Source organism: Buceros rhinoceros, unplaced genomic scaffold, assembly GCF_000710305.1.
Source record: "Buceros rhinoceros silvestris isolate BGI_N320 unplaced genomic scaffold, ASM71030v1 scaffold1315, whole genome shotgun sequence".
Classification (NCBI taxonomy): domain Eukaryota; kingdom Metazoa; phylum Chordata; class Aves; order Bucerotiformes; family Bucerotidae; genus Buceros; species Buceros rhinoceros.
In genome coordinates this window covers 52733-68928 of record NW_010412083.1, presented here as the reverse complement: position 1 = coordinate 68928, position 16196 = coordinate 52733, and the positions used below count along the sequence as shown (strand labels likewise).

At 46.7% G+C, this 16196-nt stretch overlaps 1 protein-coding gene across 1 annotated transcript in view; it reads right to left on the bottom strand.

Moving 5' to 3' along the window:
* Nucleotides 1-16196, bottom strand: part of LRIG1 (leucine-rich repeats and immunoglobulin-like domains 1) — a gene marked incomplete at both ends in the record, with an annotated part of 53690 nt that overhangs the window by 21641 nt on the left and 15853 nt on the right. Inside the window, 4 exons of the mRNA XM_010136219.1 lie at nucleotides 4051-4194; nucleotides 5013-5156; nucleotides 7393-7536; nucleotides 8600-8737. Of these exons, the coding sequence (XP_010134521.1) occupies nucleotides 4051-4194; nucleotides 5013-5156; nucleotides 7393-7536; nucleotides 8600-8737 (570 nt within the window). The remainder of the gene's footprint in view (nucleotides 1-4050; nucleotides 4195-5012; nucleotides 5157-7392; nucleotides 7537-8599; nucleotides 8738-16196) is intronic.

The following is a 16196-nucleotide window of genomic DNA, read 5'->3' as shown; positions in this document are numbered from 1 at the left end:
CTGGCACTTAGGGCAGGGGCGAGCTGCTCTGGGTCCCGTACGGCTCGGTTAGGGCCCAGAAGCACCACCCCTCCTCAGTCCCCAGACGGAGAGGTAACACTCAGATATCAGTCCTGGTTGCGTTCAATCCTCGCTCCTATTTGGACTGCCTCTGAGGCTTACAGGGAAAAGCAGTCCCCTCCTTCCCCACACCCTGCGAGGTGGAGAGTGACGTCAAATGGATGGATTTTGAAGTTCACACGGGCTCTTGGCAGGGTGCAGACTTCAGGAGGTGTCTTATCGTTCTGCACTTGTGCACAGCAAGCCCCAGGCATCTGGGTGTGGGTTTCTCCACCCCAGTTGAGAGCCAAAAGCGTTTCACCACAAGGCAATTGAATGCTTCCTTTCATGCACAGGAAGGAGCTATCTGTTGTAAACCAGCCACTTTCCCTCCTGCTCCCCTTTGTCAAGGAGTGTACAGCCTACTTGAAATCTCCACTTACACGTGACTAATATTGGAGGGTTGTTTTTTCCCTAGTTTTTCCATCCATGCCCTCCCCCTTGCCTGTATCATCTCTGGTTTTGGAGATACTTTTTAAGCACTACTCCTCTTGCAGTTTGGAAGCTGGTAGGAAGAAAGCTGTTTTCTCTCCCAGCCAGGGTACAGATGAGGCTTCTGAGATCTGACACTGAGGGCAGGCCTGGGAAGCTACAAGCCACTGCAGACACCCCTCACACTATGCAACCACCTTCTATGCAAGCCGTAAAGCCGCAGCATTGCTGATATCGAAGGCCAGCTTGGCTTGTTAAATGAGGGACCTCCTGGAGTAGCAACAGGCAGAGTCCTGGTCAGCAACCTTCAACCTGATCCGGATGTCACTCCAGCTGGGTGAGCCCTGCAGGGCTTCTGGCAGCTAAGTGTGACCAGCAATAGCCTCACCTTTGAGTTGCCTGCACACTGACACATGAGGTAGAGAAAGCGGCACTCGGCTATATGCTGCTACCCGCATTTTCTGAAGCTTGTCTCTTAACAAAGGGCAGTGTCACGGAATTTTCAAAATTACCTTAGTGACCTGGGAGCATAAGCCACTTCAAAATGTGAGACTTTAGACTGCTAAACTTTTCAAAAAGTGGAGTTATGTAGCCTTGAACAAGCACTGAAATCCTTCATTGTACAGGCAACAAGAAAAAAACATCCCACTGAGTTCCAAACCTCCGAATTCCTCTTCTAGTACTGCCTGTTAATGAGTCGGCTTAAAAATGCATCTAGGGCTTGCAGGAAAGTCACTCAAAGCCAAAACCTAAGTCAAAACAGACGCATACTCCGAGGCACCGAGGGTGTCATTTACTTGGCAAACGCGCTGTCTACCTTTTAGCTGTGTGAGTGGGCAGAGGGCAAGCTTTGGAAAAAATTCAGCAAAGATTTATGAATCTGAAGAAGGTATGGGACAACATACTTTCATTCCTAAAGAAGTAGTAGTGTTAGTTATGAAGAACTGGCATCCGGTCAAAATTATGTCCTCACCTGCGATTAAAGAATTTGGCTTGAAAAAAAACCCAAGTAATCCTAAACCTGGCTGAGAAAAAAAAATAGTCCCTTTTGATTCCACACAGAAGAGTTCCTGCCACAACTGGTGAAGGCATGTTCCCCTCCGTTCGTTCTGATGTCACCTCAAGATGGATGGACAGCAGCAGTATTTAGAGAACTCTTTCAATGGCTGCAACCAGACGGAAGGTTTCAGGATCTAACACACCTGGCTGTGGCTTCCTTCAACATGGAAGGGCTCTGCTTCCTGCCAATGGGACAGGCCGGTTTGCAAAACAGTCTGTTTTTCCCTCCCTGGCAGTTCGGATTATCTGGTTTGAGAGAAGTCAGCAGGTCTCTGAAGTTTCCCCTACCTTGTCGTCTCTCTACCAGCGAGGAACAAGTGGAAATGTTTGTCTACACGGCCCTTTTGGCCCTTTGGCCAGGAAGTGGGAGAGCAGCACACAGAGCAGCACGCCACAAGTGACAAATAAAGGGGTTAACCAGAACCTGTTGTGCAGCTGGGGCTCCTGCTGCCAGCCAGTTCTGGACCATCTAACACATCTAACTGCCATTGACCAAACTGTAGGCAAAAAGTGAAAAGACAGACCCAGCAGCCACGACATCGTTCACCTCTGAGGAAACTCTATGCTCAAAGTGTGGATTTTTCCATGATGTTGATGCCCTGGCACCTGCCTGGTGAGTACAACTGGCCCTTTCTCATGCCCATAACAAGGCAAGACCTCTCTCCTTGTTGGCTTTTACATCAGACCAGAGCCTTGGGGTCACATTTTCTCCCAACAACTGAAGGAGAGACAACTCATCCTTCAGATGACCACATCCTTCCTTAGGACAGACAGAAGCAGGGTCTGGTCTCCTCTCTTTCTTGGGTCAAGGGCTTTGAAATTCATTCCCTGTACAAGCACAGACTGTGTTTTCTGAAAAGTGAAACCCAGTAGATTTAGCAGTAAGGGAGGTTAGCAAGGATCTGTTAATACGGAATGAAACATACTCATTCAAAGGAGCGCGCAGAGGCAGTCTAAATGTATTTGGCTGTTCAATCTCATCATTCAATGTCACAGCAGACCTCTCCGACAGGTACTCTTTAGCTGTGGGAGTTTCAGTTAGGAGTATCTGATGGCTCCCTGCAGCAGCCTTACCCTAAAGGCAACACCTGCAAGAGCGTGTAATATTTTGCAGGGATATGTGCTAACACCCACATAATCGCCTTTCGAATCTCAGCTAATACCGTCTCTGGCCTCACACTCCAACACAGTCCCGTCTGTCAGGCCGAGCAGGCTCCCACCACCTCACCCCACCAGGCACTTTCCAAATCCACCCATTCTGCACCAGGACAAGCGAGTCCTGCACTGGGTTTCTGCAGAGGATGGCCTCTAAGCCAGGACAGCTCACCATTAGTGCTACTTCTTGGCAAGAGATCCCGATCCATGACGTGCAATCTCCCATCTAAATCATGAGAGTTTGCAAAGACAGCATCAGGGAGAAAAGACAAGTTCTCCCCCAAAAATCCACATCTGCATGAATAATTTGGGTTCAGTGGAAGGTCACAGCTAGTCACTAGACGTTAATTCTACAGCTTCTAAACTTTAGAGAATGATGCATCATGTCCACCTAACTCTGAATCCACCTCCCAAAAGACTTACAGCTGGGTAGTCAGATACCACTTTTTAGTCTGAGTCCAGAGTGAGGCCTCTGGAAGCAGGAGGCTGCTTTACCGTACTGCTTTTTGATGACTAGGAGAACCCCTAACCATATTTAATAAGAGATCTCCGATCACCCAGCAGAATGAGTTACAGTTCCACTAACCACCTGTGTCAAGTTCTTCCAAGAAGAAAGTGAATCTGTCCAAAATCCCACCGAGGGGATGACAGCTACTTCTGTAAATACTGCAACATCCATGCGTGTCGCTTCAAAAAGGCATTAAGCAGTGGCACAGACCCCAAAGACACCCTTCTGGGGCTGTCCTCAGCAGCAGGGCTTGCTTTCAAAGGGACTGTATTCACAGCTGGAAATCTCAGGCACAAAGTCAGTGTATTTACTTTTCAACGACTGAGCCCTACAGGAAGGGCGAAGTGTAAACAGGAGAAACAAGAACAACTGCCTGTAAAGGGCCAAATCTCTGCTGGTTAAAACGTGACTGTTCTTTGTAAATACAGCGGATAAAGTAAAGTTTCCTTCAGGCTGTACAGGCATTACACAGCAAGCCGTGCACGTCTTGGAACTAGCTAGCTAAAAAGTGTTGGCAAGCTGCAGATCGCAAACTCTCCAGGTCTTTTGGCACTGTGTACTTTCAGCGGGTTCCAGTCTTTGTTTCTAGTGCAAATGTATTTCAATCAGGTGTTCTGAAGGTCAAAACATCCTAAGCAACAAGGGCATCACTGAGGAGGCTGCAGTTCCTGCATTTCTACAAGTTGATAGAGCAGGAGCTGTAAGGCCTGTGATGGGGAAAAATCCTCGCTCCCCTTTCTGCCAATGTTACATCAACATTGAACCACCCCAACCAACCACAACAGAAACCAGCTCACAGCTCATGCAGCTTCTGACAGAAGCTCCAGCCATCAGGGTCGATGCGAGCGATGGAGTTGTTACTGAGGTGAAGCTGGTGCAGAGACGACAGGCCGTAGAGAGAGCCACTGTTCACTTCTGTCAGGCTGTTGTACTCCAGGTGCCTGTGGAGAAAAATCAGAAGGAATTGACAGATAAGCAGCTCTGGTCAAACACTGAAGGATTATCAACAAGGACTGAGATTTTAGCCATTCCTACAAACCCTTCTACATACCCATATGGATACGTGCATGTGTGGGCATTTCTTGTGCAAGGGAAGGATAGGAATTCAAGGACAACACAAAGGAAATGCCCAGAACAAGCTCTGACTGCGGAGGTAATGCTCCACTGCAAGTGAACTGGGCTCAAAGCATCGTGATTCAAGTTTGTATTTGCACAGTCTTAGTTGTGTGACAGCAGCATCCAGAAACATGCTGCCTTGATCACTTGTGACCTTGCGAACATACGTGAGAGCCAATCACGTTGGAAGATTCAAGCATTTCTCTGCAATGACTATTCAATCTGTTCTCTTGTATGGAAAGAACACATCACTGAGATAGGCCAGCTTAGTTTCTAGGTGTCCCAAGAGCCAGAATAATCAGGTCTGTAATGCAGAGTTTCCATGTATCAGTCAAAACAAAATTTGCAGAAGCCAGATGAGCTTTTATATAAAGAACAACTGAGACCTTACTGAATGCTCAAATCATCAACCTTTCAAAGGAAAAACAGGACTTTTTTTATTGAACACCTGGTAAAGCTTTAGAAAGTGCGAGTCAACTCAACAGAAGCTGCTGTAGGGTGGCAGAGCTCTGTGCATGCAGGACATAGAAAGAAGCATGAGGACTGGCATGGGACCACAGGTCTCTGATGGGAGCAGAGAAGGACATGATAGCAGATGCAGTTTACTCTGTTTAAGGCAAAAGAGCCCATCTCTCCAACTTACAGAACTTGCATCCTGGCTAGACCCCAGAAAGCCCCATCAGTCAAATTGCTTATGTTGTTGCGCTGGAGTTTCAGGACTTCCAGGCTGTCCAGTCCCTGGAACGTCAGGCCTTCAATCAGGCGGATGCGATTCCGGTTCAGCTCCCTAAAATCACCAAGGCCAAACAAGTTTATTAAACCCCAGTCCTTTCTCACGAAATCATCTGTGCAGCATACAATGGGGACAGCAATGCCAACAACTCCTCTGTCAACCGTTCCCAGGAGACAGTAGAAGCGCACCGGAAACTTTCAATCCCAGAGCTCGCCAGGGAAGTCAGCTGGGTGCGATTGCTTAAATAAACTCACCCTGGGACAGGCTTTCACTATATAGAAAGAAATAACAGAGACAGTGCAGCTCCTCTTCATCCCTCCTCCCTCTGACTTTCTTTTAAGCCACTCACCCTTTTCAGCAATTTTCACCTTCTCTCAAGCAGAGACACCATTTCAAGCAGTACCGTTAAACATCAGCTATTAAACTATTCCCCTTAAAACCCGTTGTTTTTACAGGAGTTGTAATCACCAGGTAAAAACATGCTCTGAAACAAGCGGGTACCATAAGAACCATGAGCCCAAGAGGAAACTCTATGGCAAAGTTTGAAAGGAAAGCTTTCAGTTTCCCTGACAAACGTCACATTTTTTCCTATTATAAGACACTAATGAAGAGTGAACCAAGCTGCTTCCAATAACAAGGCAGTCAGTATTTTGTGTTTACAAAAATCTCCAACGTGGTTCATTACATTTCTTTTTCTTTTTCCCTGGGTGGGGAAGGACTTCTAAATTTTGGGAACACCTTTTTTTCTGAACACCATGATCATCATCACAGCACGCTTCACCAGCCTGTATCAAACAGTCTTATGGATTGCTAGACCAGGACATACCAGGTGAAAACCTAGTTCCAGAAAGTCAGTGGAAAACTTTATCGTCACGAAGAACTGAAGCTGAAGACAGAGCTTTTAAACTGGATACCTGTCTGCACGTACGAGACTAACCTAAGAGAAGTTCCCTAGTCTCCGGTTGTGTTGAAGAAAACGACGGAGGTTACATCATCAGAACTTGTTTTGGAAAAGATGAGGAAGCCACAGAAATTTTAACCTTTACTTTTTCATTGACTAAAAAAAACTAATGTTGAACTTGCACTTGAGTGTAATTACAGTCAAGTAAGCAATTAAAAAGTTTGCAGGCCTAAAGACTCTTGCCTTACTGCACTTCCTAGCTGTTAGAGAACTACGCTTGGCTAGAAAAAGAACCGTATACAAATCCTACAACACATCGGCTCCTTGCAGTTCATGCGTGTTTATCTATAGGGCTAAACAAGCAGCTGTGAGGCTGCCTTCAGGAGCACCAATTACTCCAGCTTTCTGTGAAAACGGTGCTCCTAAACAGACCCTCGGTTTTATTACAGTTTTGCACATGATGCAGACAAATAGAGCGGATTACAAGATCTCAGTCAATGGACAGTAACTCCCAACTGAGAGGCAACAGGCTTTTAAGATGCAGATGCTATTGTGTCAGACTGTCCGATCCCAAATTGGCCATAAATCCTACATGCACACCCAGTCCTTGGACACACCTTGACTTAAGGATCTGTCCCTCAGTCAAGAGGTTGCCATTTAGAGGTGGGAGTTCCAACAGCTTTTGTAGACTTTATGATAACAGGGGTTGACCTTTCGCCTATCAGATTTGATGGGAAGACTGCAACAGGCCTCAGGCTGGGCTGGTTTCCCTCACAGCCACCCAACATAAAAGCTAAACCATCAGTGCTACTATTCGACACACAAAGCTTATTCATAACTGCAGATGTCTACGTGTCCCCATGCAGCTCCCACCATACAGACCACAGCCAGAACAACAGTGTGCGTGAACTCATGTAGAGTGCTATTTCCTCTGCCCAAGTATCACTGCAGAGTTTAACCTTCCATCATTGCTTTTTTTATTGCCACATAAAGATCCCTGTGCGGTCCTGAAAAACTAACTCAGTAGCTGAGCTCTGTCACTTGCAACAGAAACATCTTCCAAACCTCTCCTGCTCCACAGACACCAGCAGTTTTCAAAGGAATGGAATTGTTTTACACTGTCAAGTGCACAAGACGCTGATGTCTGCTGCAGCATCCCTCCCTTCCCACCAGATCAGAAGAATGGCCTGAACAGCCAATAGTTCTAAGACTAAAAGGACCCTCTCCCAACGTGTTTTACTAGGGGCTGCCAGAGGACCACTGCACAGTGTATTCTGAGTTTTATAGACAGCAGGTGAGGAAGGGTGACATTGGCTGTATATATCCTTAGGGACATTTTAACTCCATAAAGCGTGGCTGAGCTTAATTAACGTGCACATTCCTACTCACAGTTGTATTAGCCTGGGTAGCCTGAACGCCTTGACAGGAAGCTGAGTGATCCTGTTTTTACTCAGACGAAGTGTTAGCAGGGACCGTGACAGACTATCAAAAGCACCAGGCTCCAGGGTGCTGATTCGGTTGCTCCCCAGGTAGCTGCAATAAATCACAGCAGAAAAATGAACAGTTCTGGCAGAAAACTCCTTTTACTAGCATTTGGTTGGTCTCCAGACAGGCTGGTGAAATTACAGAGGTGGCTTCAAATCAGTTGGATTTCTGGCTGCACAAAGAGCACAGTACCTTTCCCAGAGCCACGTGACAAAATGTTGTGTACTTCCCACGAGCTCCTTCACACCTCCTAGTTCAGCAAGGCAGTTGGGAGTGGAAGCCAGAAACTGGAGAATGTTCCAGCGCAGGATGACTCAGTTCATTCTCCATTTTTCCCTCAGCATCTGCCCTAGGGCTCTTTCTTACCTGGATCCTAGTCTCAGCCACAGAGGCTGTTTTCACAGGACCACAGGCAGACATCAGTCGTGACACCACTCTCTTATCCCCTCACGACTGGGGACAGAAACTTTGGTGCAAACTTTAAGGCAAGCACATTACCTGTCTGCGCCTCTTCAAAGGTACTTACAACACAGATTATTTTTTGTTTCCCTGAACAGGCAAACACCTCTAATGAGAAGGTGTTACTCTGCTTAACCCCCAGGTTTTTTTTCAAATAACCAGTGACATGTTTCTGTTGTTAACATTCAGTAGCCACTTTAATGATAGAATAGTCATTCCCCCTCCCCTCTTCCGGACGCACATGGGCTGATCTGGGAAACAGCATAGAGACTTCCCACTGGGGAAGAGACACAGGTCTGCTGCAGACAGTTCTTCTGGCTTCTAGGTTTCCAGCTGCCAAGACAGCCACAGCTGAACAATGCAGGAAACCTTTTCTCTCTTGCAAATTTCCATGCAATAATAATCTATATTTCCGTAATAATAATCTACGTTCTTTACAGGTACATCAGAAACCAAAAAGAAAGAGCTAGAAGATTAACCCGACAGTAGGGACAACGTGCAGCCTTCTAATTTTCCTTTGCACTTAAAATCCTGGCGAATAATCCCATACTTTGTATGTTCGTTCCCTCTCTTTTTTTAAAACAGAAGGTTTGAGGCCCTTTTCTCTGCTGTGGTAACTCGACAAAAGCTGTTCCCAACAAGAAAAACTCACAGCTCCTTTATGGGAAGTCCCTGTGGAAAGCAGCTGTTTCGGATTTCCGTGATGTCATTGAAACTCAGGTCCAACGTTTCCAGGGTAACGTAGGGCTTCAGTTGACTTGCTTCAATGCTGCGGATCTTGTTGTGATGCCTGAAACAGTCAAGAGGAGAAATGGAGATAATTTAGTTCTCTTAGAAAAACAGAAAGAATATCTGAGGCCGCAGCAGGCCCACAGGCTGGCCCCTGAGTGCATACACTCCGATTTAGCGCTTCTTCAACAGCTGTCCGATGAGAAACCCACACCAGAGACCCTCCCCAATCCCCGTGCTGTTCCTACAGCTAGAGAGACAGGTATCTGCAGGCTTCCCAACACTTTTTCTGGTATGGTGCAGGACTTCTCTACAGAGCTATTGGCTCCATTCACCAGTTTTTCTTCCAGTAATTCGGGCTTGGTCTCCTAGAAGCCTGTGCTTCCAGAATCTATTCCTTACGTGCATTCCATAGCCATCAAACAGTTAAATACCTCTGGATCTCATCTGTACTCAACAAGGTCTAACTAAAAATCCCCTGAGTTCTCTCCTCTGACTCCTTTCTGGCCCAATTCAGTAGAGAGACCAGTAATCAATTAAAAAATACACTGCGCATTAGTCACTGAAGTAGAGCACATGCCTGGTGTGAATTTAGACCAGTCTCTGGTATTACTGGCAAGGCTGTCAGTAAGGCACTCCAAACAGAGACACTCACCAGACACTTGAGAACTTGCTGAATAATAAGAGATAGAGAGAGTTCAGACAAATAACGTGCCTTAATCCGGCCGGCTACCCACTGAGCAACCAGAAGAGGAGAGGCAGCCAGCAAAAGCACTCTTGAACGCAAACCCGGACGTCCCAGCTCTCCTGACAAAGCATCAGCTCTTTGGAACAAAAACCCCGATGGCTGAGCTGACTACAGCCTTCCAGGCACTGAAGCCGATGGGTGCCTAGGAACCCATCTTCCCCAGCCTCACGCCCCACTGCAGGCTCTCCCAGGGTGGGTCAGACGAGGCCCTTTCAAAGAAACCTCTCTCCCCAGAAGCAAATACCGATAGCACACGGCAAGGGACCTGCTCCCCGCACCGTGATCTGCTCCTTTACCCTCCCTGTTATTAAAACCAGATTGTTTCACCACCACATTTACTGGTGTCTGTAACAGGAAGAGGGTAAAAACTGCATCCCCAGAACAATGCGGTTTCTGGAGACTCACCCTTTGGACAGCCAGCACACGACCCTGGCTTACACTGGGAAACATTCGCAGAAACACTGCTTTGACTAAAGACTTTAAATGCTACTTAATTAATTCAGTGCAGGCTCACGACGCTTAAAGGACAAACTTTACACCACTATAGCAACGTGCTGGTAATACAATGCAAAAAGGTGTCAAGAAAATCAAAGGGAAATCATAACTCATGTTCCTGAACTGGTTATTCCATGGGTTGCAGGCACACCGGTCTCTACAACCATAAACCGAATAACAGGCAATGATGTGGCTGCTATCCAAATGGCCCATATTCACCTACAGCTAGAAATAAACACTGAATTTTCACATCCGTGCACACAGAGGATCAGAGATCCAGTGAATCTATACTCTAAGCGTGACTAAGATACAGGAAAATTCACTGTACTCAGAATTTTGTGACACCCACAAATTGAACGCGTGGGTGAAGGGGATTTCTTTTCCCCAAGGACTAGTGTCTTTTGCAACGAACTAGATTAGCAGAACCAGCAAGTTCAAAAATTCCAATCTTTTTTCGTTCTCAAAAGAAAAGGGTCCAATAAAGGCGTCTGTGACCCCGATTCAGGAAAGTACCTCAACACAGACATCAGTGAAAGCAAACCCCAAGCATGTTTTCCAGAGCCCTCCTGAATTCAGCAGGGGCAGAGAGTTCAACTCTGAGCTCATCTAGGCTGTGACGGCCGAGATGAGTCTGGCTGTAAATTAAGAGGAAATGAAGGCTTGTACAACCGAACACGGACAATCTATAAATTACCTGACAATCCCTGCGCAGGGCAGCTAAGTCTGCACGGGACTGAGAGCAGAGTGTTTGGACGTGAAGCGCTCTTCAGGAGCCAGTGTTATTTTTTTTTTTTTAGTATTAATATTTCTGTGCTTTAGTTGCTCAACATATATCCAGCCTGCCTGCCTGCCAGATCTCCCAGCCTGTCCCAGAAGACAGGACTTTGAGAAGGGAAGAAAGGAACAGGAAAGAACTATTTTGTTTGAGCCATGCTCGCCGTTTCCAGGTGACTTCTGTCCATTTGCCTCTTGCTTTTCATGTGCTGCAGCTGGCAGATTAGACGGATGCATTATTTCACACAGGAAACAAAACCAGGCTCCTTTCTCTCTCTGTCTCCTTCAAACATGGGCTGACTCCAAATGTAACTCTCAGCTCCAAACACCCTCCCCGGCCGGTCCCAGCTGGGGAATGTCAGACAGTTCGCTGCACCCTCTCAAAGGACTGCACTTCAAACAAAACCAGCCCGGCTGACTTGTCCTGTACGCACGGCATGGGAGAGGAGTGCAGCATCGGCCAAACCTTTTACTAGTTTGATTACATCTTATTTCTCATTCTTTCAGTAAGAGCTGAAATATGATTTAACCCTTCCTGTTAGCGCTTGGATCCTTTCAGCTCATCTGCCTTTGCTCCCCATCTCAACACAAGGGTGTTTTACAGAAAACAGACCAGTGACGTTAGGACTTTACCACTCCCCTTTAGCAGTGACTGGAAAAGGGCTGGATTTCTCCCAACTAGCTCCTTAGCTTACACTTCATTGGCTTCAAAGGTGACAGATCAGGTTTTAGTACCAATTGCCGAAACCAGGCTTTAAAGCACAAATTATCGGTGCTTCCACAACCAATTTGCCTCCAGGTGTTTTTTTCCTCTCCCCACTCCTTAGGTGTCAGCCTGGAAACAGCTTTCCCTGTTTCACTTCAGCCAGCTTCACCTCAAGAGTATACGATGACAGGGCTTCAATGTGAGATTGTGCAATTAGAGCCCAGAGTGGGAGCCAAGTCTCTTAGTTTCTATTCCCAGTTCTGGCACTGACTCATCTTCCTTGGGCAAATTTTTTAACCCCTCTCTACCTCTGGTTTACTGTAAAGGAATGTAATACTGGAGTAGGATGATGCAGAACTGCCTTCACTGAGGACCAAGAACTACGAGTGAAAGCAGCTCAAGTGAAAAAGAAATCACAGGAACTAAGAAGCCCGCCCAGGTCCGTTTGGGTTTACTCATGAATATGGGACTCTCTGGCTAAAACATTTGAACTTCCCAGTTCATACTCAACCTCATTCCCGGAGATATCCTATCTGCCGCAAACGCAGACCTTGAACTGTCACATCTCAGTGCCAGCCGAAGGTAACTGAAAGCCAGCAATGGACTCCTTTTGCGGTTGGAGCTGCAGGCATAGGGCACATGTTCAGGAGCAGCTTAGCCCTCAGCCCAAGCTACAGCTGCGACCAGAGAGAGGAGAGCCGAGGGCAGCTACCCCCAGCCACCACAGCCCGGGGTCAACACCCCAAGGTAGCATAGCTCTTAGCCCCTGCACTTTGCACCGCTCTTGAACAGACCCCTCAGAATTCCAGGAGATTTGGATTAACCTCAGCCAGCTCTTCGCTGAACCAAGCCCGGCGAGGACCACGTCAGGAAGCGAACAGGCGCTCCGTGGTCCTCCAGGCTGCTGTGAGACAGAAAAACAAGCAAAATGTTCCAGCAAAGCCAAAGCGTGTTTGGGTTTGCTCTAAGTCGGGAGGGAGCTGAAGGGGGTGGCAGGAAAACAGGTGGCACAAAGTCAAAAGCTTGCAGCATTTCCAGGAATCTCAGCTTGTATTTTAGAGGTAAAGTTACACTTTAATCCCCGTGGGTTTCCTCATTCGAAGCCTCTTTGTGAATATTTATTTGATAAACAGTCTGTGAAACATTTTCCACTAGACCTAATAGGAGAAGAATTCACCTTCCTCTTTGCAGCAAGCCTGTCCTTTGGAGAACGCTAATCAGTTTACTTTAGACCGTGGCTTCAAACTACTTGTGGAAATCGATGCAGGGAGCAGCACAAACACGCTCCTTTGTTGTTCGAGCCACGCTCGCTTCACCTCAGCAGCTGCCCGTGAGAAGCTGACAGCAGAAAATCAAAGCAAGCAGACCCTCAGATGGGGATGTACGAGGGACTTTGGCTGGACTGATTTAAATACAATCCACAAAACCTTCTGGTTTCGACAAAGCTTGAATTAAGGCTGCCTTGGCTGCTGGGAGCCTGCAGCGCAAATGTTTGGTGTGAAGTGAGGCTAAAGGCAGAGAAGTCATATGCCTGGCCTTCATGTAGTGTCAGCTTACAGAGCTGGCTGGGCTCTCACCAAAAAAAAGGCGAGCTGTAGTGCAGCAAACCTATTAAACCAACACCTGTTATAGGCATCAAAAATAAAATCAAGCTTCAAAAGAGAGGCTCCGCACCTCGGGTAGTGCTCTGTTAATATGCCAGCACATTTTCAAAATTAGCATATGAGGGAGATCACCAGGCTAGAAACACAGAGATTAGAAAGTTCAGGGTTTGGTTAATATTTCCATTCCAGGAAAGCATCGAAGTACCTAAATGCTGGAGCCAGAAAGAGTTATGGGGTTTGCTACTGAAGGACAGGCAAGGTTTGGTGTCAGAGACAGGCCACGCAAAGCCAGCGAGATCAAAGGGACCGTAACAGGAGATGGATCATGTACACTGTGACTAACCGATGCCTGGAATTACCTGCCCCCCTTTTCCTCCACCTTCTCCATTCAGAGAAGGCAGAGACCTAATATTGATCCTCCTAGAAACGCTAAGGAAGATTCAAGACATGGCTTCCTAAAGTCACCTTAGCTGATTGGCCATTTGATTTTAGCTCATCGCTTACTACACACGCAGTTTCGGAGTAGAACATAACGCCTGAGCAGTTTTCCTGGCAAGAATGAGAGGAACTGATAACCCAAAAGATGTGTTTGTGTTCGCAACAGCAGCAACAGGAACGTTTGTTTGTTCTGCTCACCTCATCACAGTCAATAGCTGAAGATCTGTCCTAAGTGATTCTTACTAATGTATGGAAAGAAGGAAAGATGAGAGTGCCACTGGGGCCTGGGCATCAGCTTCGACTCAAAGCTCGTAGGTTATCAATTCAGAACTTCTACCATGATTTTATCATTTTACTTGTAAAATATTTTTTGCTTCTAGAGACTTTTGTTCCAGAAAAAAAAAAAATCTTCTTCTGTGCTGTAACTTGTGAAAGATCTGTCCTGGAGCAGCAAAGCTCTCTGCAGTAGAAGATCAAGTAAAGGCACAGGTGACACGCTGGCAATCTGTGGCACACCATCCTCTAGTTCTTCACTTGAGACCTTCCCTGAAGGTCTGAACTGCCCAAAGCACATAAGCCCTCAGGCTTCCCAACTGCTCTGGGAAAGCCCTGCTAGCAGTGACAGCGCACTGTCACGGCAGCCTTGCCAGCGTAATCCATGAGGCTCCGTATTTCGTACTGCTACTATAATGCAGTTTTTATCCGACACGACACGCATACCTTTGCTATGGGAACAGCCCCACTGTCCTTTCAGAGGAAGCTGCGTGGTTTATTGTCCCGGAGGAAGCACGGATGCATGGAAGCAGCCCCCACTTTTCGCCAATGCTCTGAATCACGCCTTCCCTGAGGAATCCTGGCAGATTCCCAGGCTGCCGCAGATACAGCTCTGTTTGTTCAGGTGCTGGCTGCACGTACAACAAAAGCAGAGCCATGGCAGGCCAAGCAGCCACCACATTTTAGGGTCAGCCACAAAAAAAGCTTCCACAAAAAACCACCTAACATAACACCAAAAAACCTCCTTGCGTAATTTTTACAGGTATCCTAACTTCCCCTTGGAGTTTCACATGCTCTGCCTAACGCTGTATGTCAGGATCTATCCTCTCCCTAGCACTCCTTTGGATAAAGGTCTTTCTGTTTTCTTGCAAATAAAATCCATGACCATTTTACACAGTTTTTCAACTTAAAATTGTCATATATAAGCGTAAAGAACAGGCTGATGGAGCTATTCTATATCAAACTATGGCAGAAAGTCTAAAGACATTTCTCCATCTGCTGTACATCAGCTTCAAAACAGATACACTTCAAGGAGCTTTCACTCGTCAGGTTATGTCCTTGTCCCACAGCTATACACAGATTGGGACAGACACTGGGTGCAAAAAACAACAGTTTGGTTTTCTTTTTCCTGGTGGTTTTTTTTTTGTTTGTTTTTTGAAGGAGAGGGTAGAAAAAATGCAACCTTTCACGGTGAAGCGAGTGCATCTCTGGTCCAGGTCAGGGATGTTCAGAGTCTGAAAGCAGTCTGGGAGATGAGGTTTGCTAATTCACCCCTTTTGGCCTGGGAGGGGCAGTCACCCGCAAGTCTGTGCTACTGCAAAGGGCTGTGTTACGGGACTCCTGATTCCCACAAGCAAACTATCACACAAATAGTTCCACTGCCGCCAACAGGACTATTCACGTGAGACCAGCGTGACTCAAGGGCTATGTTTTCACTATCTATTAAGGGCTGTGACCACCCCCAGGGCCAAATTCATCTGCCTCTTATGTTGAGGGACTGCAACCGCTACCCTGCTGCAGTCCAAGTGTGGCCTCAGAGCATCCTCAGGCCCTGGGGGTACCTGATCACAGGCTGATGTTATCGTCCTGCCAGGCTCTCACAGCTCTTTCACAAGGCAGCCACATGGATAAGAGTTAGGCAGAGATCAAGCATACTCTTTAGAAGCTGATCTTTCATAGCAGCTGGACATAAGCAAGGGCCTGAATTTGATGAATATTCATTAAGGGCTTTTGTTGGGTTCAGTATGACCTGCAGGAAGGAATACCTTTCTTCTAATGTAACCAAAGGCACCACATCCAGTGAGATGCACATTCTCTTAGATTTCTGCACCAGCAATATTTATCTAAACTTTCAGACTTTAGATGACCTTATGTGTTAGATCCTCCAAGGAGAGTGATGTAAGTTTTAAAAGCTCTCTCCCCCACCTTCATCTACATTTACTCTCACTAGACTGACTTGCCACTGTATGATGTGGGTATTTTTTACAACATGCAGCTTCCCAAGCCTTCAGCATTCAATTCCATTAACAGAGCAAAACGTGCAGGACGGGCAGGACTGGCAGTTAGTCATCTTTAAAACAGAGGCTGTCCTATCTCTTCAGCAGACTACACAACCTGTTGCGATTACACAACCTGTTATGGTATCAAAGCAAATTAAGATTCCTGAACATAAGACAGTCTCTGTCACGGGCACAATCCCCCCATCAGCAACAGGGTGGTTCCAAGAGCACCAGAATTTCTGCGCTCTTCTCGTTACACTGGATGTTTCACAAAGATTGTATTCTGCAGAGGCTTTTAAAAAATGTATTCACAAAGGGCACAGGTCGCCTAAAAAGGCTGTGCAAAGCCTCTTTCACTGTCTTGTCACAGCTTCTCTGTAATGAGCTTTCCTGAACTCCATACCAGAGCACAACCTCATCTCCCTGCGTGCAGCTCTACCTTTCAGTCACTGTGCCCATCCCTCCGTGGGATAATGCACCCA